The 24598-nt window shown below is 35.6% G+C and overlaps 1 protein-coding gene across 1 annotated transcript in view; it reads left to right on the forward strand.

Moving 5' to 3' along the window:
- The first annotated feature begins 334 nt into the window (after positions 1-334).
- The window catches only part of TNKS2 (tankyrase 2), a 61648-nt gene continuing 37384 nt past the window's right edge, over positions 335-24598 (forward strand). Inside the window, exons 1-6 of the mRNA XM_031956037.1 lie at positions 335-616; positions 20178-20402; positions 21620-21715; positions 23293-23329; positions 23486-23561; positions 24071-24165. Of these exons, the coding sequence (XP_031811897.1) occupies positions 412-616; positions 20178-20402; positions 21620-21715; positions 23293-23329; positions 23486-23561; positions 24071-24165 (734 nt within the window). The 5' untranslated portion in view covers positions 335-411. The remainder of the gene's footprint in view (positions 617-20177; positions 20403-21619; positions 21716-23292; positions 23330-23485; positions 23562-24070; positions 24166-24598) is intronic.

The following is a 24598-nucleotide window of genomic DNA, read 5'->3' on the forward strand; positions in this document are numbered from 1 at the left end:
CCCCGAGTCCAGTTCCCAACAGGCCCCGCCCCGCTCTGAACCAAACCTGCCCGACGCAGCGTCCGCTTCTGCGCACGCGCGCCGGCGACCGTCCCGTGAGCCTCCCGCACTCCCCGGAGCCAGCCCAAGGGGCCTTTGCAGCCACCGTCGCGGCCGCCGCTGCGGAAGCGGGGGGCGGGGCGGGAGGCTTGCGCCGCTGCGCGGCTGGGCGGCCGAGGGAGCTCGCGGCGCCCGGGGCCTGGGCGCGAGGATCGCTGCGGGAGAGGGGGGAGCCATGGTCCTGGTGCTGCGCCAGGGCCGGTGACGGCGGGGCGGAGCGGAACGGAGCAGCCCGCGACTCTGGGCACGTCTCTCCCCGGGGGCCTCGCCCTCCTCCTCCTGCCGCCGCCGCCGCCGCCGCTGGCCGCGATCATGTCCGGCCGCCGTTGCGCCGGCGGGGGAGGACCCGGCGCGGGCGCGGCCTCGGCGGGGGAGGCTGTGGAGCCCGCGGCCCGGGAGCTGTTCGAGGCTTGTCGGAACGGGGACGTGGAGCGCGTCAAAAAGTTGGTGACCCCAGAGAAGGTGAACAGCCGCGACACGGCGGGCAGGAAGTCCACCCCCCTCCACTTCGCCGCAGGTAACTCACTTAGGGGGCCGCGGGCGGCCGGAAGTAAGACGCACGCCCCCCCCCCCCCAAGAGCCTCTCTACCCCCCCCCCGGCCCGGGTCCTCGGGAACTTGCAGCCCCTCTCCCCCAGCGCCCGGGCCCGGGACACCTCCTGCATCCCCCGCGAACCGGGGTCCTGGCCACTGGAGAAGGGGGAGGGGAGTTGCGGACCCTTCACCCCACCCACCATTTAGGTGGCATTTTATGTGTTTGTTTTTAATCTCTCCAAGTCCTCACCTGGATTTCCTGTCCAGATAACTCGGTTTTGTCCGGGACCCCGGCTACCTTACTCACTTGGGGTGTGATGTGAAGGGTAGAGAGGCTCTTCCCTCACGCGCTCCCGAAATTTCTCCCATTAAATCTTGTGTTAAGGCACGAAAGGCCCGAGTTCTAAGGACATGCTGATGGGAGGGAGCGAAGAGGGAAAATAGCCATCAGCGTTCGCGTCGTAGCTACGGAAGATAAGATTCGATTCAATTCAGCTACATTTGTTACACAACCAAGTCTGGCATAAATTGCGACTTAAAGCAAAGAGCCAGTCGGAGCTATTAGAAATTCAAGGACAAAATTATGTTGGGGAAGAAGAAGGGGTGCCAGGAGGGAGTACGCAATTAGTTTCGCAGATTTGCTGTCATACTTTTGGCCTTGTCTTATTAGACACTAAAATTGAAAATTTTGATTGAGGTTGTCGGGGAGGAGGGGATTAGAAAAAGGCCTAGTTTGAAAAGTGGATGGAACAAAAGGATTCTGGACAAATTGCGGGCCGTAATACAACTACTTGGGAATTTTGTTTGGTAGTAGGCCTACCCAAACTTTTCGTTAGGAGGGGTTTCCCATCTTTCCTAAGAAGTATTAAAATCTAACATTAGCATATCATTTTACGATTTGTGAAATTCACGTGTTTGTTTTTGTTTTTCATTTAAAGCTTACATTAAGTTGGGAGGGGTTATTTTATTTCTTCAATGAACAAAAAAATCGTTTCACCCACCCTCACCCATCTTACTAAAACAGGAGAGAAAGAGCATTATGAGTATGCTAGGTAGAGGCAGGAGTCCAAAAATCAAGGGGAGAGATCATCAAAGACTTGCTTTTCCTGTTACAATATAATTTTGTCTAAGGCCTTTTTAATTGATACAGTCTTTGGCATGGTAGGCAATGTGGATTATAGCAAAACAGTTGCTTCCTGAGTTGGGGGAATGTAACAAATAATATAATATGAAGATAAGATTCCATTATTCTTTGAGAAAGGCATTTTAGTAAAAAGCCTTTGAAGATCAGTAAAAATACAATCTAGATATCTGTAGTTACTTTGGTTTCTCCTCCTCACACCTTTGTCCAGAGACCTCATGTTTTCTCAACAACTTCCCTACCCCTAACCTTGCCTCTAATTACTGATTATAAGAAGTTAAAGGGGAAGGGGAGGAGACAAGAATAGGGGAGAGGCTGAAAGAAAAATTAATGCAAGGTTGGACTTTTTTTTAGTTATACTTTATAAATTCAGTCCAAATGGTTAATAAGATTACAAGAGAACTGTTCTTAATTTTTAAATAATGAATAGAATTTGTACATTTATTTTGCTTTCCTTTGGAGAGAGTAATTTTGTAACCTTTATAAACTATGTGATGTTACAGTGATTTTTTTTGTAAATAGCTATGTTGGAATCTTAATATGGATAGTTCTTTGTAACAATAAGATAGATTGGCATATTTGGACAAATTGACTTTACATTTTTCTCTATTAGTCAACATTTATGAAGTGCCTACCATGTGCCTAGTACTGCTCTTAGAGATTAAGAAAAACAAAGCAGCTTCTGTCCTCAAGTAGTTTGCATTTTGTAGGAGACTACAATGCTCTATAAGTAAATATAAGGTAACTTGTGGGAGAAGCAGTCATAGTTGGAGAGAATCAGGAAATACCTCTTATAAAAGAAGGGACTTGAACTGACCTTAGGAAAAAAGATTGATGTTCTAAGAGTTGGATGTGAGGAGTGGGGTGCATTTAAGGCATTAAAGTATAGAAGTTGAAAGCATAGATACAGTTTTGACTTTTGTATACATTATAATACTTAAATGATACATTAATACTTATAGTATACATTCAGGTTCTAATAAATACGCCCCTTTGATTGTGAGGAATAGTAAATAATCCAATTTGTCAAAACTTTAGAGTTTTATGTAAAGAGTAATGTGAATTAATTTTAGAAAGATGAGCAGAAGCCCTACTGTGAATGTTAATGCTAAACAGAAGAGTATGTTTTATCCCAAAAGCAATAGGGAGCTACTGGGACTTTTTTTTAGCTGGGAAGTGACCTACTACTAAGCCAACTCTTTTGAATAAGATCTAATTTTTGTTTTCTATGTGGAGGATGAAGTAGAAGAGAGACTTGAGTACAGGATATAAGTTAGAAGTCTATTGTATTCCAGATAGAGATGAAAAGGGTGGTAGCAGTATGAACAAAGATAAAGGGTCAGATTTGAGAGATATACTGAATCAATATTTGAGGGAAGAGAATTCAGGATTGAGCACTCATGAACCTGGATGATTAGAAGAATAGTATTTCCCCTTAATAGAAATAGGGGAGTTCTGAGAAGAGGCGGGGTTGTAGAGAAAGTTAGGGAGAAAGATGAGTTCTCTTTTAGAAATTTGGAGCTATGTGACATCCAGTTGATGGTGTAAGTTTAGTTATAGAAAGAAATTCTGTAGCTGTGTATAAAGATCTGGATATGTAGACTGGTCACATAGAGATGATAGTTAAACCCTTGGAAACTGATGAAACCACTAAAAGAGACAATGTAGCGAATGAGAGAACTTTGTTTTCCTTGGATTCCTAGCCAAATAATTACTGTTTTAAAAAGTCATGGGTTTTCCCCCAAAACAATCATGGTAATATAAGAGCCACTGACAATGGAAAAAGAGCCATGAGGAGTAGTATGTAAGGTAAGGGAAACGTTTAGAAAAATTCTAGTTTCAAGAAACTGGGAAGAAATATCAGCAAAGTCTTGCAAGAATTTACTTTTTCTCTAAATTTTCATTTTGTTGGCTTAAAAAAAAACCCAGGAAACTCTTTAGTCTTAAATACTTTTCATTATAGAATTAAATCACTTTCAGTTAGGGATATGTGTTGAGTCCTTATGGGAAAAACATGCCAAATGGAATTGAATTTTCTGATTAGGTATCAGATTTTCATTTTGTACGTTATTATTTTTCATTGTTTATCCTAAAATATAATTTTTCCCTAGAATACTTGCCAGTGATCAGCTTGATTTAAACTCTCTCTCCTAACAATCTCTAAAAGAGTTGAGATAAAATGAAGTATTTGCAAAATGCTTTGCAAACCTAAAAAGAACAAATAAATGGTGGCTGTCTGTTATTATTATATATGGAAGAGTTCTATATAATTAACCAGTCTGCCCCCTCCCAAAAAAAAAGATTGATGTGATAAGGTGCTTACTGCATTAACTTCCCCCCCCCCAAAAAAAAAAACATATATATATATATATAAAACCTTTCTTTTTTGTAACTGATTTTCCAGAGGATTATGCCTAGAGTCTTTAAGTCAAGGGAGTCAAGACAACAGATAATTCCATATTAGTTCCCAAAATGTTTTGCTAGTCAAGTGCACCAACCTAATAGTATTCTTAGAGAACCATTCCACACATGTTATGTAAAAAGAAGCTATATACAGAATAAACTGGAAATGTGCAACAGAAGAAAGACCCTAGCATTAAGAGGAACTCAAGGAAGGCTTCTTGCAGAGGGTAGGATTTTAGCTGAAATGTAAAGGAAGCCAGAGAAAATAGTAAATGGAGATGAAGAGGAAAGAGTTCTAAAGAAAAGGATTGGGGAAGCAAATTGTAAGTATGGGGGACAGTAAATGAAGATACCCAAAAGGGAGATAGTGTCAACTTTAAGAAACAGCAAGGAATTAAATATCACTTGATCACAAATGGGGATAAAACAAGAGTAAGGAGTAAGCCCTGTCACCCCCCAGCACATAGAACTTCTCTATTGGAATAAGATTCTTTACTGATTCCCTCACCTTTTGAAAGTTGAAATTGTCATTTAGACATGTCAAGAAGTTAATAAGTGCTCTGCTTTTGATGGGGATATTGCTCTAGCAAATAACTGAAAATTTGAAATCCCACATCACTGCTGTTTTATGCCTCCATTTCCAGGCTCGTGATGTTTCCTGAATTGTTTTGTCTTTTTTGTCCAGTATCTCTAGAATGTTCCAGTGATTTTATATATAGTCTACATTTCTGTTGCTCTTTCCATTGATCTTAACCAAGATGCAGAACTTCATGCTCTGTTTCCTAAATTGTCTCACCTGCGTATTTCTTCTTCCTATATCATGCTCCCCTTTCACTTAATCTTTTCCTTTTGAATAAGCTATGTATGTTCAGGTCCTTATTCCATTCAGAGACTTTATCCTATCAAGCATCAAGTGTTACCACTGGAGTCAAATTTGCCTCCTTGTGTTAAGATCTGTAATTCAGCCAGCTTGTTATGTGAACTTTGAGTACTTAAGTATAAATATTTGAAGCCTTAGGTTTTGCCACTGGAGACTTCCTAGGATTTTGCTTTGTGGTAACTTCTAGGTGTCTCAATTGATAGTCTTTATTCATTGTAACTATTCTCTTTATATCTTTCTTGATATTTGTACTTAGGCAGTTTGCTTCCTTCCAAGCATATTTTAGCTTTAAACCTTTGTTTTTATTATTATTAAATTTGTAAGGCTGTCAGGAAGTACATTCTTAACAACATTTGTTAGTTATGCTCTGTTCTTGGTCAGGAGTGTGGCATCCCTATATCTTATGCCTTGACCTAAAAATCAAAATCCTTTTCTTAGATATTGTATTCTTTCACTCTTCTTTTCCCTTCAGACTTTTTTTGTAACCTGTAATGAATTAGAGAAATATAATTGTATGTATTAGGGCCAGATACATTTAGTTCCCCTTTCATAATAAAATATTGATTAATAATAATAATAAACCATTGGGTTTTTTTTTTGTTGTTTTTTTGCAGTTTCTTTAATTAGGTAGAACAAGGGAACATATCTTCTGATCTTTGCATGTCCAGAATAGTTCCAAATCTGAAATTAAGAAAGAAAAATACAGAACCTTTTTGAAAATATCTAAAGAACTGGAGAAACTGATATGCTGTATGGTTCCTTAGTTTTCTGACCATTAGCTCCATTGGATTGCAAGCTTTTTGAGGGCTGGACTTTCTTTTGCCTCTTTTTGTATCTCCAGCACTTAGCACAGTGTCTGGCACACAGTGGGCAATTAATAACTGTTTGCTGGTTAATTGAGTAAAAAAGGAAAAGGCTCCAATTCAAGGGCTGGTCTTTTCAAGTAATCCCGGATTTGACAGAGATAGAAAAGACAAGAAAGAAGTCCAAACAGAAGGAAAAGGAAAAGTGAATGAAAGAGCCTTATTATGTGTAAAGTATTGGTGATATAAATAGAAGAGCAAGACAGTCTACCTTCTAATGGGGAAGACAACACATACAAAAGTCTTCAGCTGAAAGGCCCACTAGTTCTTAAGGCTCATTTTTCTTTCAATGTCCCTTTCTAAGCTGAACAATTTGAAAGCATCAAGGACTTTGGTGATGAGAACTTTCTTAGATGAGTCTTCAGTAACTGTTGCTGGTGGAGGAAGAGTGGAACAAGTCATATCACCATTAGGGTTATTACCTTGAGTGGTGACAGTGGCTGGTGGACAGGATGTTGAGGACAGAGGAATGATGTTATTTTCCCAGCTCTTAGGCATAGCTCTTGAGGCTTCTCCATTGAGTCTCAGGGTAGGTGATTTGTTTTACCTGGCATGTGATGTTCCTATTTCTCAGTCAAGAAACCTAACTGTTCTTTATCTAAATTCAGTGAGTAATGGACTATACCACCAGGTACTAACATGGAAAAGGAAGATGAAAGATTTTGTTACTTCTTATAAAAGGAGAAAACAGAGTGTGTTCTCATGTAACTTTGATGCCTCACTTGCCCTGCAGAGCACCATATTCCACTGAATGATTCATTATCTAAATAAATGCTGCTCTCAAGAGTGAAGACATAGCAGTGATAGAGCTCTGAAGATTACAAACAAAAGGGGGAAGAGATTACAAAAAAGGGAAAGGTGAAATGAGTGGTAGATACAAAGTCCTGTAAGAAGAAATAAATACTCAGTCTGCATGGTGAAGTAAAGGCAGGGACTTTTGCAAGCTCCTCCCCCTAAACTCCAAATACCTTTAAATAATGACTCTAAACAAACTTTAGAGTATTAAAACCAACAAAAAGACTGAGTCAAACAATTTTCAGCCAAAGACAATTTAGAGGGTCAGCAGGAAACATCTGTTGCACTGGGGTGGGAGAACAGCACAGTCCTGGCACAGGCCCCTCCAGCACCAGCAAACCAGCAGCAGGCTTTGAGGCCTCTGAATCAGTGGCGGCACTGATAGTTTCCAGACCTCTCAGCCCCCAGACACCAAAGACAATTTGAAGGTCAGCAGAAAAGGTTTATTTCACTAGGATGAGAGGGCCTTGGGAAACCAGCAAACCAGGGACAAGCCCTGGGAACCACTAAATTGTCAGTAATAGCAGTGATTTCTTCCAGAGGTCTCAGTCCCTAGTAAGGGGGTCGAAAAACTAAAGGGAGGTCTCTTTACTAATATTGAGGCAGGACTCTGTTGCTTTGCCCATACTGAGATCTAAGATATAGTCCTGGCTCAACAATCCCAGGGCAAGAAGGAGCACTAGCACACTAGAATTTTCAGTCAGAACCTCTTCACCGTTCCACAGCAGAAAAGAGTGCTTGTGGTCAATTACAGACCAGAGCATAGGCCAGCAAAGTAGTAAACACGCTTCTCCTTGTATCATATCACCTTGGAAGAACTGAAAAGTTATGGATCCCTGAAAACTGCTGCACATAAATTCCTGATGCTTGAGACATTGCATCCTAAATCCTAGAAACAGAAATTATACTTTAAACAAAAAATTAAAAGCTGAGTAATAGGCTGGGGAAATGAGCAAATAGAAAAAGATTCTGATCATAGAAAATTACTTTGGTGACAAGGAAGAGCCAAACACATACACACACACACACAAGAAGTTAACAAAGTCAAAATTCCTAAATCCAAATCCTCCAGAAAAATTAAGAATTGGTTTCTGGCCATGGAAGAGTTCAAAAGGGATTTTGAAAATCAAGAGAAGTAGAGGAAAAATTGGGAAGAAAAATGAGTGATGCAAAAGTAAGTACAAAAAACTAATAAGAAGAATGCCTTAAAAAGCAAAATGGAAAAGGAGGTACAAAAATTCACTGAGGAAAATAACTCCTTAAAAGTAAGATTTGAGCAAATGGAAGCTAATGAGTATGAAAAATCAAAACAAAACACTGAAACAGTTAAATTTCTGAACTTAAGAGCAAAAATATTATTGAACCCAGAGCCTAGCCATTAGAAATTTGGGGAAAGAGAGCACCCACCTGTTTTACCAGCCTTATTACAAGCTAATGTTCATGGCTTTCTACATATGTAGCAGTCCATTTACCAGCTCCATTCTTTGTGATGAAGGGATTTGCCCAATGCTACATTAGAAGGGAATGATAGACCCAAACCTGAACCCAGTAGTCTGACCTCAAATCTAGTATACGTTCTACACCTAATTTTTTTTTTCTGGAAATTTTGGATGTAGGAACTTTGACTTTGTTATCTGTGTGTGTGTTTGGATTTTTCTTGTCACCAAAGTAATTTTCTATGGTCAGAATCTTTTTCTGTTTGCTTATTTCCCCAGCCTATTACTTGGCTTTTAACTCTTTGACTTATTAGTTTGCTTTTTATTAGTTAGTTGCTTTTTTACTGACTTACAAAATTTGTAGCCATTTAAAAATCTTTACAATTTGACCCCAGCTCACATTTCCAACTCTATTACACATTACTCCTTCTGAGATCCAGCCTTTCTTGTTCACATAGAATGCTGCCTCTTGTCTTGCATTTTCACTGGCTGTCACCCACTCTTAGAATTCACACAAGTCCATGTCATAGAATTCTTAGGGCCTTCAAGACTGACGTCTTAGCAGCCACCTTATACATTTTACCTTTCCTGATTGCACCAGTTATTAGTGTTTTCCTCCCAAAAGAACTAGACCATAATATACTCAAGAGCTGGGACTGTTTAACTTTTGTCTTTGCATTCCTTAATGCTTAGCACAATGTCAAGTACTTAATGTGCTCTTAGTAAATGTTTCTTGTCAAAGTAGCACCATTCTCTCCCTCTTCTACTTTCCTTCTGAATCAGTGGTAGTTAATTCCATGTTCTACTAACTTTTGAGTTTTTTCTCAGTTAACTAATTTCATATCCATGATATTAAAAAAAAAAAAAGCAATTAAAAGGATATAGAAATTCTTAAGCTATTAGATCTTCTTCCTTACATAAGCTTTCAAAGGCATATTTTCTTTCATTGTCTTTCATTCATTGACTTGGGAGCACCATCAGTCAACAGATAAAAATTCGGCCAACTAAGAGTCAACTTTGCTTAGCATGACTAATTACTCTGCATTTCAGGCTTTAGTCACAATTCACCATATTTTTCTTCTTCTCTACTTTTCAAAATCCTTTCTTAATTTTCTTACTCTTGTATTACTTTTTATCAACTTAGAATTGTTTATCTCCCAGCCCAAAATAGAAACTCAGCTTCTTAAGGGCCAAAACTGTTTGATGTTTTTTTGTTTTGTTTTGTTTTGTTTTTTGCACAGACATTTAATAAGTGTTTGTTGAACAACGCTGTATTTTTATATTAACTAAAGAGTAAATTTAGTAGACATACACCTCTCCACTGGGCCCCATATTATGTGTAAGTTCTAAATGTTTCCAAATTTGCAGCTTTAATAAAGTTCATCAATGACAAAAACTGCCACAGTTTTTTTCTGTTTTACTTTGTTTTATACTTGTGGTTTTCAAAGATAAATGAAAATTTTTAGTGATTGTATTTCCCAGAAATTAAATGATCTTTTCTCTCTTGGGAAAATCAATTGGGTCAAATGAAGCTTTAAGATATATTTTCTTTTTTTTATAGTATTTTGTTTTTCTAATTACATGTAAAAATAGTTTTCAACCTTCATTTTTGTAAGATTTTGAGTTACAAATTTTTTTCTTTCTTATTCCTGCCCCCCCTATCTCTAGGACAGCAAACAATAAGTTGTATGTGCACTATCATTTTAACATGTTTTCAGATTATGTTGGGAAAGAAAAACCAGAGCAAAAATGAAAAATCACAAGAAAGAAAAAACAAAACAAAATAAAAAGGTGAAAATAGGATGCTTTGATCTGAATTCAGTCTTCATAGTTCTTTCTATGGATGAGGATTAGATAATAGATTTTCTTACAGATTTTTAGTTTCATGCCTAGATGGCTGTCAAACTGCACATTCTTTGATCCATCAGTATCTCTACTGGGTCTGTATCCAAAAGAAATCATAAAAAGAAAAAAGGACTCACATGTGCAAAAATGTTTGTAGCAGTCCTTTTTGTAATAGCAAGGAACTGGAAACTGCAGTGGATTTCCATCAGTTAGGGGCTGCCTGAATAAATTATGATATATGAATATTATGGAATATTATTGCTCTATAGGAAATGATGAGCAGGGTGATTTCAGAAAAGCCTGGACTTACATGAACTGATGTTGATTGAAGTGAGAGTAGAACTAAGAGAACATTGTGCACAGCAACAATAAGATTATGTGATGATCATTCTAATGGATGTGTCTCTCTTCAACAATGAGATGAACCAAATCAGTTCCACTTGTTCAATAATGAATAGAACCAGCTACACCCAGCAAAAGAACTCTGGGAAATGAGTGTGAACCACTACATAGCATTTCCAATCCCTTTGTTTTTGTCCGCTTGCATTTTGATTTCCTCCTCAGGTTAATTTTACATTATTTCAAAGTCCAATTCTTCTGGTGCAGCAAAATAACTGTGGATATATATACATATATTGTATTTAATATATTATTTAACATGTATTGGTCTACCTGCCATAAGGGGGGAGAGGGAAGGAAGGGAAAACAGAAGGTTTTGCAAGGGTCAGTGCTGAAAAATTACCCATGCATATAACTTGTAAATAAAAAGCTATAATTAAAAAAAAAAAAGATTATGTGATGATCAACTGTGATGTACTTGACTCATTTCAACAATGGGGTGATTCAAGGCCATTCCAATAGATGTGATAGAAAGAGCTATCCACATCCAGAAAAGGACTATGAGAGTGAATGTGGATCACAACATAATATTTTTACCTTTGTTGTTGCTGCTGCTTGCTTGCTTTTATCTTTCTCTTTTTTTTTTTTTTTTTTTTTACTCTTTTGATCTAATAAATGTGGAAATATGTTTAGAAGAATTGTATATGTTTAACTTATATTGGATTACTTGCTCTCTAGGGAAGAGGGGGAGGAGAGGAAGGAGGAAGAAAAATTTGAAACACAAGATTTTGCAAGAATGAATGTTGAAAGCTATCTTTACATATATTTTGAAAAATAAAAAGTTATTATAATTTTTTTTTAGTTTTACTATTTCTGAAGGTCAGAATTTAAATTTGTCATTATATACCATTATATACACAGGGGGATAATGTCATAATTGATATCATTGAAATAATTTTTAATGAAACAAAATTAATCAGTTTTTCTTGTTAGCCTTCTATATCTAAAATCAATCACTGATATTATTAATGTTAAAATAACTGATACTGTGAATGTTATGAAATGTTATTATTCTATAAGAAATGATCAGCCGGATGATTTCTGAGAGGCCTGGAGAGACTTACAGAAACTGATGCTAAGTGAAAAGAGCAGAACCAAGAAATTATTGTGCACGGTAACAGCAAGATTATACGATAATCAATTCTGATGGATGTGGCTCTTCTCAACAATGAGAGATGTTCAGGCCAGTTCCAACAATTTTCTAATGATGAGAGACATCTATACCCAGAAAAAGGACTGTGGGAACTGAGTGTGGATTACAGCATAACATCATTTGTTGTTGTTTGCTTGAATTTTATTTTCTCATTTTTCTTCCTTTTTGATCAGATTTTTCTTGCGCATCAAGATAATTGTATAAATATGTATGCCTATATTCGATTTAACATATATTGGATAACTTGCCATCTGGGACAGGGATTGGAATACGAAGTTTTGCAAGGACCAATGCTGAAAAATTATCCTTGCATATGTTTTGAAAATAAAAAGCTTCAATAAAAAAATAACTGATATTTATATCCTTATTTATTGGGTAATAATCTTAGCAGAGCAGGTGAAGATGTTACCCCAGTTTTACAAATGAGGGTCTGGAAAAACTCAATGATTTGTCCAAGGTTACAGAGGTAACCTTACAGGATTCTTTCAAGGATCAGAGGAGCAGTTTTTCAACAAGCCTATCTATCAAGTCCCTGTGGTTACACCTTACTGTATCTTTGTCTCCCCTATCAGAAAATGAGCTCCTCAAGAATAGGAATTGTCCTAGTTTTCTATTTCTAAAGCCCAGTGCTTTGCATGTTAGCAAGTGCTAATAAATGCTATTTTTTTATTTATATAGTATGAAAGGTGCTATGCTAGTACTCATACACCTATATTAGCCCCCACATGTGTATCTACACATACACACATACACACACACACACACACACACACACACGGTATTTTGGAGAGAGAGAGAGTGAATATTACAAATGGGGACTTCAAAAAGGAGGTGGCAATTGCAGTAATTCTTGAAGAAAGATAAGAATTCTGAGAGCTAAAGGAGCACATTTAAGGCATGGGGGATTGACTGTGTACATCCCTAGTTTAAAAAAAAAAATGAAAGGCTGGGTTCAAAGATTGCCTAGTAATTCAATTTGGTAAAAGAAAACTCTGAAGCAAAACTAAAAAGGCAGGTTGGAACAGAATTGTGTAGAGCTATAAACGTCAGGCTGAAATTTTATTTTATACTAGAGGCCATAGGGAGTTGTGAAAGTGACATGGTCATAAATATGCTGTAGCTTATTTTGCTGTCATGATAGATTTAATTAACCTCTGCTTATGTTGCTTTCTTTCCAATAGATAAGAGACTGTTTAATGTTTGGTTCTGTTCTACAATTTCTAACACATGGTGGGGACTTGTAAAATTGAATCAAGGCAGGTGATGAGAAGGCCCTGGTATAGTGTATGGCTACATCATGTACATATGAATGGAGAAAAATGAGCAGATACCAGAGTTTTTTTTAAGACAAACAAGATTTATCAAATTATTAAGATCTTAAAATGAGAGAATTAATCAAGCATGATAGGTTATCAGCTGGGGTGAATGGGGAGATAGTGCCATTAACAGAAATAGGGAAGGTAAGTAAAGGGAGAAATTAAATGAATCTCCTTTTGGATATTTCATTCTGGGTGTTTTGTAGGCATCTCAAACTCAACATATCTAAAATAGAACTCATTCATCTACCAACCCCCTTCTACCTTTTAAACTTTCCTTATTACTATCTTTTCATTACCCAGGGTTACAACTTCTGTCATCCTTGTTCTTCATTCTTAACCCCATATATTCTGTCCTTACCAGATCTTGACATTTATATCTCATTTAAACATATCTCTACTCATATAGCTACCACCCTAGTACAATGCCTTATCACTGCTCACTTGGACTAATTCAATAGTCTTTTAATTAGTCTGCCTGTACCGAGATTTTCTACCCCAAACCATCTGTCAGAGTGATTTTCATAAAGCCCAGGTCTGTCTAAACAAAGCAAAACACCCTTATTAAATTCCAGTAACTCACTATCTTTTTGAAGATCAAATTTAAAGTCTTTTTTGACCCTTAAATCTCTTCACAACTTGATCTTTCCTACTTTTTCAATATTTTATTTACTTCCACATACTCTATGATCCATCCACATTGGCTCACTTAATGTTCCTCAATGCTTTGTTCCTCAATTCCTGTTTTTACATCTTTATAGGGGATAGCCATCCTTTGTACCTGGAATGGTCATCTTCCTCACTTCTACTTTTTAATTTTCCTTGCTTCCTTCAAGACTCAGCCTAAATTCTACATTGTACAGAAGGCTTTTTCATGTTCTACAAACTGTTACTTCTCTCTAGATTCACTTCCATCTACTCTACCAGAACGGTCAGTTAAATGGCAGTTTGATACCTCTAAAAAGAATTCTTTCCAGGTTTACTTCTCAAGTTGCTTCAAATCTATCATATTCCTCTCATTTAGTCCACATTTCTCTATCTTATCATTTAGTCTACATTGTTTCTGTCTTAGCCCAGTGACATTTCTTTTTCATATAAAACCATCCTGAAATTCTGGCATTGTGTTCAGAAGTATGGTCAGAGAACTTGGCTTTGAATAGTCTTAATGCTAGTGACTTCCCTCTGTTGATTATCGGGCGCACGGGTGTGTGTGTGTGTGTGTGTGTGTCTATATAATCTTGTATGTATATAATTCTTTGCATGTTGTCCAAGAAAGAACAAGGATTGTCTTTTGTCTTTCCTTGTATCAGTAATGCTTGTCACAGTGCCTGGCATGTAGTAGGTACTTAAATATTTATTGACTGATTAACTAAGCTTAGAACTTAAAGGTTTGAAAGCACTTTACAAATGTTATCATATTTTATCCTAACAACCCTAGAAGAAAAGTACTATTATTATGTCCATTTTACATATGGGTTTTTAAGGCAAACAGAGGTCAATTGACTTAATTAGGGTTACTCATGTAATGTCTAAGGCTAGAATTGAACTCAGGTCTTTCTGATTCCATGTCCTTAACTCTATTTGCTGCTCCACCTAGCAGCTTAATAAATGCTTGTTGATTGAAAGGTTTTAAGTTCCAGTTTTGTACTAGACATCATGCTAGGTGTTGGATAGACAAATATGAACATCCTTATTCTTAATGATCTTATTTTCTACTGGTAGAACAAACCATGTTTTCAGATTTTAAAGAAATATAGGAAAAAGAGTAAATTTGATTTTGACTTGTTGAAGTTGACAGTGGAATATCCAGGTGGAAATAATCATCACATCATGGACAGTATAGAAATGGAATTTAGGAAAAAACTGGTTGTGTGTATTTGGGAATCCCCCCTTATGGAGAGAATTTAATCTATTGGGATTAGATGATATCAGAGGTACAGCATGATATAACAAATAAAGTGCCAAATTTCTAGTCTAGAAGATCTAGATTAAGATACTATGTTGGATTTTAGCTATGCTATGGTCAATTCCCTTAACCTCTGAAAAATCAGTTTCCTCGTCTTTAAAATGGTGAAAATAGAAGTCTATGTAAAATATTTTGCAAACCTTGAAGCACTATGAAATGTCAGCTATTCTTTTCACCAAGAGAAAGAATGTAGAGATAGAAAATAGAAAATGCATCAAATACTATAATATGAGGTGTTTTCCTTCAGTATCTGTAATTAGCATTAGTATTGACAATTTAGAATAAATATTGACAGTTTTTCCTGATAACATGTACATTGAACTCATTCTCATTCTATAACCTTTGTACATTAAAAGACATACGATTTTGTAATGGGTGATAGAAGCTATTTTTAAGTAAAATATGTTAATAAACATAATGTGATCTTATGAATAAGAAGGGAATTATTTTGTTTTAAATGTGTAAGAGAAAGTAGACTGTTCTTCTTGTCTCTAAAAGCAAATAAGAGCAATGGATAGAATTTGTAGAAAGGCAAACCTAAACTCAGTATAAGAAGAAAACTCTATTAAAGCAGTCCAAAAATAAAATAGACTGCTTCTGTAAGAAGGAGAATCACTTAACAAGATATATTATAAAGCAGATTTATTCAGGTATGGATTAGACTAGATGTACTTGGAGATAAAATGTTCTTCCTCCTAGGTCTAGATTGAAGCTTCTGATATTCATTAGTCACACAAAGGATCTTTTAACAAGGTGACCAATTGGCCCCTGATTCCAGATGTTCTTCCAGCTAGAGAAGGATGGAAACTAGTCATCCATACACATACTCAGTATTATGGATAGTTTGTTCATGAAGTGGCAACATGACAACCACAGGGACTTCAAAGGACATAATCTAATTTATGATGAAAGATGCAAAAGTAAATATTTTTTTAATGTTTTTGTTCTGAACTTTAAACATCAAAAAGTTTCCATATTAATGATAAAAAAAACAAAAAGTGTATTCTTAATAGAACCATGATTCTCTCATTTAATATTACTTACTCTGGGGGGGGGGTACATATATATGAAGTTCTGCGTTTACTTTAAAACTTTCAAATTGCTTGATTTATGTTTTCTTCTGAATTTCTACTTGCTTATATTCATTTTTTTAAAAAATGGATCTATTTCAGGTAAGTGAAATTCATCAGATGCCCTGATGCCCATCCTCTATGTTTGTATATACTTCTCATACATCCTAATGACAAAAATACAAGTTCCACTCCCTCTTTCCCTCTCTGTACTCTATTGTATTCTCTTTGCCTTACCTTTTCTTTTCATCCTTCAAATCATCAGAATAGAACCAATCCCTTTTTCAAGAATACTGTTTTTTTTAAAATTTAACTCTTTTAGTATCTTTCAAAGACATTAATGTTTTAATAGGATACTTTTGTTCTCTCCTTTTTTTAATCTTTAATACCACTTTAATATCACTTCATCTTTAATATCATTATAGCTTACTCTTCCTCTCCATTGTCATTCCCCTCCACCCATTGAAAAAGAAGAAACCTAGGTGTTCAGCATTTTCAAGTAAAACAAACAAAACAGTAGCCCGATCTAAAATGTATAACTTTTATCTTAAGTCTTTCACCTATCTGTCAGGAATTAGGTAACATGCTTCATTTTAGATTCTCTAGGGATGTGTAAACTCATTATATTGATGAATTCTTAAATCTTTCTCTTTAAGTTTCTCTTTACAATGTTTCTGTCCTTGTATAAATTTTTCCACTGATTCTTCTCACTTCACTTTGTCAGCTCATACTACTACCCAAGATTCTTTGCACTTACCTCATTTCTTATAGTGCGATAATATTCTATTATGTTCACATGCCACAGTTTCTTCTGCCATTCCCCAGTTGTTTTAAGATAATAGTTCTTTGCTCACTCTTCTCCTCTTCCTTTCTCTTCAAGATCAGGAAGCCTGCATTTTCCTTTCTAGTAAAAGCATTCCTCCTCCCTCCCTTGCTTGTTTTCCGGTTGAGTTTTGATGTATTTTTATATCAGACTTTTGCATGTATCTTCCACATTCATCTGCCTATTTCAGGTAAGTGAAGTTTATCTGATGCCCCTCCTCTATGTTTGTATACCCTTCTCATGCATCCTAATTACAAGAATAGCAAGATCCACTCCCTCTTTCCTCCTTTGTACTCTTGTATCCTCTTTGCCTTACCTTTTCTTTTCATCTTTCAAATCCTCAGAATAGAACCAGTCCTTTTTTCAAGAATACTATCCATTTAACTCCTTTAGTACCTTTCAAAGACATTAATATTCTATTAGGACACTTTGGTTCTCTCCTTTTTTAGAATTTAGCACTATAATTCCTTCCAGTTGCTCAAATAAATTTATCTTCAGATTCTTGAGTTTATATTTCAGAGTTCCTACATACCTTTGGTGTTTTAATCAGAAATATTAAAAATCTTGGATTACCAGAGATCAATTTTCCTCTCCTGTAGGAGTAAGCTTATCTTTCTGTTTAAATCATTCTTGGTTCTAAAACTTTTACCTTTTGTCTTTTGAAATATTGTATACCAATATCTTCTCTCATTGTTAGTAGTAGCTTTCAGGTCTTATGTGATCCCTACCAGACTTTTGGAACTTCAGCTGCTTTTATTCTAAATATTTGGATCTTGTTTTTTGTGTTCTTGTTTTTCTTTCTTTTATCCAGAGCTCTATATTTTGACTGACATTTCTGGGACTTTTTCTTTTTTGGATCCTGTCCCTCTCCCCTACTTAATGACTAGCAAATTTTTTCTATTTTCATTTTTGCCCTCTGCTTCCATTAAATCTAAGCAGTTTTCATTTGTGATTTCTTAAAATATAGCATCCATGCTCTTTTCTTTTTTTTCCAAAATTTATTTTCTGTTAACCTATGTATAGGATCAATTGTTTTGGTTTCAGATGTCTTACATTTTTTTTTTCAGTCTTGATTTTAATATTTCTTACTGTCTCATGGAGTCAGTGGTTTCTGTTTGGCTTTTCTAGTTTACAGGGATTCCATTATTTCAATAATATTTGTCACATTCTCTGCCACTGTCTCCAGCCATCTCCCATAATGAATTGGCTTTCGTTTATGCCAAAACAAATCCCACTACATGGACAAAATGATCTTTTTGGGGAGGAGTTCCATTTTTTCTAGCACATTGCCTCCTCTCTTATCACCACTTTTTTAAATTTATCTTCTGTCTTTCCCTATCTCCTGAATGTTTTCTTACTGCCTACAAATATGCCTTCACCTTCCCTATTCTCCAAAAAAAAAAAAAAAAAAGCCTCACTTGATCCATCTATTCCCCACTGGTTATTATTCTATATCTTCTCTTTTTTTATGGCTATACTCCCTGAGAATGCCATCTACAATAAGTGCCTCCCCTTCCTTTTCTGTTACTCTCTTCTCTATCTAGTCTGGTTTCCCATGTCATTATTCGACTGAAACTGCTCTCTCCAAAATTACTAATGTCTAATCTTCAAATCTAATGGCCTTTCTCAATCTTCTTAATTCTTACACTCTAGATTTTTATGACACTATTCTCTCCTGGATCTTTCTGCCTGATCTGCTCCTTCCCTGTCTCCTTTGCTAGATCTTTATCTAGGTTGAGTCCACTAACTGTGGGTGTCTTACTGGGCTTTGTCCTAGACTAGACTCTCTTCTCTTATCCCTTTATACTCTCTATTATCATTGAGGGCACCATCTTCTTCCCAGTCCCTCAGGCTCAAAACTCAAGTGTCATTCTATACTCTTTATTGTCTCTTGCATCTCCTATTCAGTCTATTGCCAAAGCCAGTCACCTTTACTCCAATAACATCTATCATGTGTCCTTTTTGCCTGCTGATATTATCCTGATGTAAGCTTTCATTACCTCATACTTGGACTATTGCAATAACCTGCTGCTTTGTCTCCCTTCTACAAGATTCTCTACTTCATTCTTAGTTCAGCTGTCAAACATAGCTCTGACTTACTTTTCTACTCTGTCAATTCCTAATAAATCCTATCATCATTGATCCATGATCAAATATAAAATCCTTTGATTGGCCTTTTTACTTCATAACTTTCCATTTTTTTAATACTTCCCTCCCTCTTCCCAACCCACAATGTGCTTTGCAGTATAGTGGCACTGAATTTGCTGTTTGTTCCTCTAATAAGACATTCCATATTCTGACTCCATGAGTTTTCATTGGCTGTACCCTATTTCTGCAATATTCTTCTTCATCTTTTTCTACTAGTTAAAATTTCATCATCTACAGGAAACCTTTCCTTATCTCCCTTAATACTACCACCTTCCCTCTAGTGTTTTATCTTCAGTTTATCCTATGTATATCTTGTTTGTGCATAGTCATTTGCATGTTATCTCTTGTTAGCCTGAGCTCTTCAACTGTTTTCATTTTTTCTTTGTAATTCCAATGCATAGCACAGTGCCTAGCTCATAGTAGATATTAAATATAGATTGACTTTCTCTTCTTATGTACTTACTCTCCATTTTTTAAAGCTACTTGAGGTTGTCATGGAATTGGGAGCTATCTAGATTTGAATTAATTTTTTTATACTGCTTTCTGATTTATCTCCCAACTTTAATTCCTAAATTGTGGCTTTTTGAAAGGTCTAAGCTCCACTTCTTGTTGACTTTTTAGATGGAGTATCAGCTAGAACTTGGTCTTGTTCTGTATTCTTGAGCTGACCCTCACCTCCTGAAGTTTGGGCTTCCTGAATCTTTGAGCTTCAAAGTGTCATGTCTGCAGGCCCTTGTCTGGCAATTCAGGATGCCCTTGGTCTTGGGGTGTCCTAGTATGAACCTATTCTGCAATAAGACTCTTTAAACGTTTCTATCACAAGAGTTGGTTTATTATTATTATTATCCTGGGCTTTTTCAGAGCAGCTTTCTGCTCTTCTGCCTGTAGGGAAGGAGCCTTGCAGGCTCCAATTACATGTCCGTGGTTGTCTCTGGTCCATGCTTTGAGGTTAGACTAATGCTAGCTTTTGGAGGAGGAAAGGGGGAAAGAGAATTAAGGGCTATCCCTTTCCTGTGACCTGTTAGGCAGTTCAGGAGCAGGGGAAGTTACTTACTATATTTTTTTCATTCAATTTCTTGATCATTACTCTGTTTGGTAGGACTTTCAGGGTTTTGCTAAAGTAGGTCTGTGAGAACTGGGCAGTCTGCCTCCCATTCAAGCAGCTGTCTTGGCAAGAAGTCAAAAGTGGATATTTTTAAAAGTATATTGACATAAGTGTTAAAAATAAGTTTTCAAATAAGTCAGCATTTTGAGAATTTTATTTTGGATATAGCATCTGAAGATTTATCCATGTGCTTTTCTCCTAGGTTTTGGTCGGAAAGATGTAGTTGAATATTTGTTACAAAATGGCGCTAATGTCCAAGCTCGTGATGATGGGGGTCTTATTCCTCTCCATAATGCCTGCTCCTTTGGTCATGCTGAAGTTGTGAATCTTCTCTTGCGACATGGTGCAGATCCAAATGCTCGGGATAACTGGAATTATACTCCCTTGCATGAAGCTGCAATTAAAGGAAAGATTGATGTTTGCATAGGTAATTCTTTCCTTTTCTTTTGTAATACTTTACTTCTTTTAAGAATCCTCGTTTGGGATTTATTTGTTATGTTTATATTTTGCTAGACTGAATTTTAGTGAAAGCAATAAAAGATGCTGAAAGCCTAAGTAAGGGTTCTGGAAATGGAAAAAAGAAAGAAAGAAAGCCAATCTACAAGCATTTAGTAAATGCCTTCTATGTGCCAGGCTCTATGGGGATACAAAGACCAAAAGTGAAAGAGATAAGATATTTCAAAAGAATGAATAGCAAGACTGTGTAGGTGTACTTTTAGAAGTAATGGGAACTTCTTTTTGTGAGTGGTCTCTCTGTTGCTGTTGTTCTCCACTTGAGGGCTTCCCTCACTTTGCTTTTTGTTTCACTGAACCTGTCTGAACTAAGTGACTGGTGACAAGAGGTAAATACCAGGAAACTTGGACCTAGAAGAAAATGTTCCATTTATACAAATGAGTGAAACTTTTAGAGGTAGAAGATAAAACCAGCTTGTTGGGATCAAGCACCTAAGCTACTGTTAAAGAATAACTGAAAAGCATTCCATGTCATTATATTTTATGAACATTATGTCCTAAGGACATCAGACTAGTTTACATAAGATAATTTAGAAAGTATCATGAAGCCCTTCAGTTCGTTTATAAGGGCTATTAGGGGGATTGGGTTAACTGGGCTTATCTTTCCTTTTCTACATTAACTGTACCACTCTGAATATCTTAAAAAATTTTCAACAACATAACAGGTTTTCAGTTAATGAAAGATATAAATACTTTATAACAAATAAGAGTCTTATCTATAAGGCCAGATTTTTTTCTGGCAAAATACAGTTATATTATGAAATTAGGATCAATTAGAGAAATTTAATTTATAGGCAGATTTTGCTTGATGTATCTGGTTTGTTAGATGAGAGATTATTTTACATAGTAATATTTGGATTTTAGATAGTAATCATTTTTTGAGTGCTTGCCTTTTTATATGTTGTAATTTATTAGGTTACTTAATAGATAAATAGACTACATGTCTGTTCATAGATATTTAATATGTCAAGCATAATAAACAAGTGTGGTGTTTATAATGATGTCATTAAGGTAAAGAACCTTAGAGTATCTGCAGAGCTTTGCCTGGTCCAGATCTTTTGAAAATTCTAATTTCCGAATGCAAAATTATTAAGTTCTTCTCATTAGAAAAACATATCTGCTACTTTGCAGTCCTCTTGCAGCATGGAGCTGAACCAACCATCCGTAATACAGATGGAAGGACAGCATTGGATTTGGCAGATCCATCTGCAAAAGCAGTATTGACTGGTAAGGCATTGGTCTATTCTGATATTTCAAATGAACAAAAAGAACAAAGTCTTCACTAGTTTTTCCCTCCTTAATGCTACCTTGCACATGAATGTATTATAAAGAAGCACCATATATTATCTCATTTTAACAATAGCCCTAGGAGATATATAAAGCAAGTATTGTTAACCACATTGTTTAAATCAAAGCTTCTTAAATGTTGGGTAGTATCCCCCATGTAAGGATGCATATCTGAATGTGGTGGGGATCATGAAAAATTTGGCAGCAGTAAAAAGCATAATGTTCTGCCAAGATTTAATACTTTATGTAAAAATAAACAAGCAAATTATTTCTTTAGTATACAAATTTGCTTTCATCTTTAATAGTAAAATTACATTATATGAAAGAATTGTTTTAAAATAAATTTATGATTTATTATCAGTAAATGGATGATTATATACCTATATATCTGGGGTTACATAAAAATTTTTTGTGAGTAAAGAAAATTAAGAAAGTGAAGAAACTAAGGTTTAATGTAGTTAAGCATCCAAAATGGCCAAGCTAGTGTGGGACCAGAGCTAGAACCCATGTCTTCTGACTTCCAAGCCCAGTCAATGCTTTTCCATAATAACATCTTCTTCTTTTAAATTAATTATGTTTATACCCTTGCCACCTCATGCAAAAAAAAAATTTTATGTGTGCACACACACACATACACACACACACACACACACAATTTCCAAGTATTATGTTTACTCAAGGTATTTTCTTACTACAAGAAAATTCTCATTTTTGGTAACACAGTCAGGAAATAAGCTGTTCCAATTAAGTTACTTTTTCCAAAACTGAAAGTTATTCTTTGAAGGACTTTAAAAAAAAATATTCTAATGGAATTCTTTCTAAAATGTGTTATATATTGAACAGGTTCTAAGAGTGTGGTCTTAGTGTAGATAGGAAGATAACTTATGGGCCCTTTATAGTGAATATGTTACTTTTTCTACTTATTATAATTTAGACTTTGGGACTTTGGAGATATATAATGTTATTTATCTTTCTGTAGAATAGTCTTAAATTACCATGCTTTGGTAACCTTAGGGACTTTGGAAATATATAATGTTATTTATCTTTCTGTAGAATAATTATTAAATTACCATGCTTTGGGGATCTGCTTATTATCACTTTCATTTCTTACATAGATATCGGCTATCTCTTCTTGTTATGTGTCATTCCCTATTAGAAACTCTTTATCCTATCCTCATTTTCTTGTGATAATAAAGCTTATTAAAACTTATTAAATTAAGATTAAATAGACTATCTAAACCTAGAAGAGAACCTCTTTAAATAAAATTTCTACTTTGTGATATATATATTATATATTATATTATAACTAAGTTTCTTATTGCTTGCTTCTTGGAGGGGGCATTAAGTCACTAAGACTGCTGGATAGGTGACATAGGTAAATGAGGAAATGTTGCCATCAAGACTACAATTAGTTTTTTGGTGTTTTTTTTTTTTTTTTTTTTTTTTTTTTGCTCTTCAATAACTATCTCAATAAAAAGCTTCTGCAAGAAAATTAGTAACGTCTTCATTTTTTGCAGGTGAATATAAGAAGGATGAACTCTTGGAAAGTGCTAGGTAAGATAAAGTAAATATATGTGATTTAACATTTTTAGAATTTTTGAAAAATGCAACTTTGAAAAAAATAGATTTTTTTCCCCTACAGATGTTGGGTAATATGTGAAATTAACATTTCACAAAGTCTATAAATTACTAAAGTATCTTCTGTTATAGGAGTGGCAATGAGGAAAAAATGATGGCCCTTCTTACACCATTAAATGTCAATTGTCATGCAAGTGATGGCAGAAAGGTATTTCCATATACAAATTACTTGTTTTTTCATTTGCAATAAAATAAGTTGTTTTTGGCAATTGTGTTCATCTTATGGTTAAAATTTTTAACCAGTTTTAGCAGAGTAGAGATTTGTGTTTAAACAAAATACCAAGGCCATGCATAAAATTATAACAAAATTGGTGACACTGCCAGTATATGACATTCATTTGTCTACTTTAACAAAAAAGTTAATGGGAAAGTTCCTTAGTGAATATAGTATTTCTAACAGACTTTTGAAAACCTAATTTGTAAAACAGCTATTTACTTGATTGGATTTTTCAAGTATTATATACCTTTTACCCTGTATTTTAACTTATGGCTTTGGTATATTTTATTTAACTTAAGTACAATTGTGAAAACTCTTCTACTTTATCTTTGTTGATATTGTTTCTTATATTTTACTCTTGTTTGTTTGGTTTACCCAGTATTATTGTTTTACAATTGTTTTGATAGATTAATAATGATTAATCTAATTTACTATTTCAGTCAACTCCATTACATTTAGCAGCAGGATACAACAGAGTTAAGATTGTGCAGCTATTATTACAACATGGAGCTGATGTACATGCTAAAGACAAAGGGTAAGTTTTAATTTTTTATAAAAATAAAAATATGTTTAAGTGTTTTATATAGGGAATTATTTTTTAAATAAAATAAAATAAGGAAATGCAATTATTTGTACTTTTAAAAGTGAAATTCCAATATCTTGATATTCATAATGCTTTTTTTAGTTTTCCCCCTTCCTGAGCCTTATGTGTATGTGTATGAGCCTGCATGTGTATGTTCTTCCACAGTGTAAGGTTATATTCTTTTTCTTGGAACAAGGATATGCATACCAATCTTCTTGTTAAGTTTTCTTCACTATATTATAATATTTTGTGTCTTTATTCTTAATTACATTCTACTATTCATCATATTGAACATTAAGTTCAGCTAGTCATCTGTTGTTATACTAGGTTGTTTATAGTTTTTCAGGGTGTGATTTAAATATTAAATTTCTTGAAATTGAAAACT

The sequence above is a fragment of the Sarcophilus harrisii genome, chromosome 2, assembly GCF_902635505.1.
Source record: "Sarcophilus harrisii chromosome 2, mSarHar1.11, whole genome shotgun sequence".
Classification (NCBI taxonomy): Eukaryota; Metazoa; Chordata; class Mammalia; order Dasyuromorphia; family Dasyuridae; genus Sarcophilus; species Sarcophilus harrisii.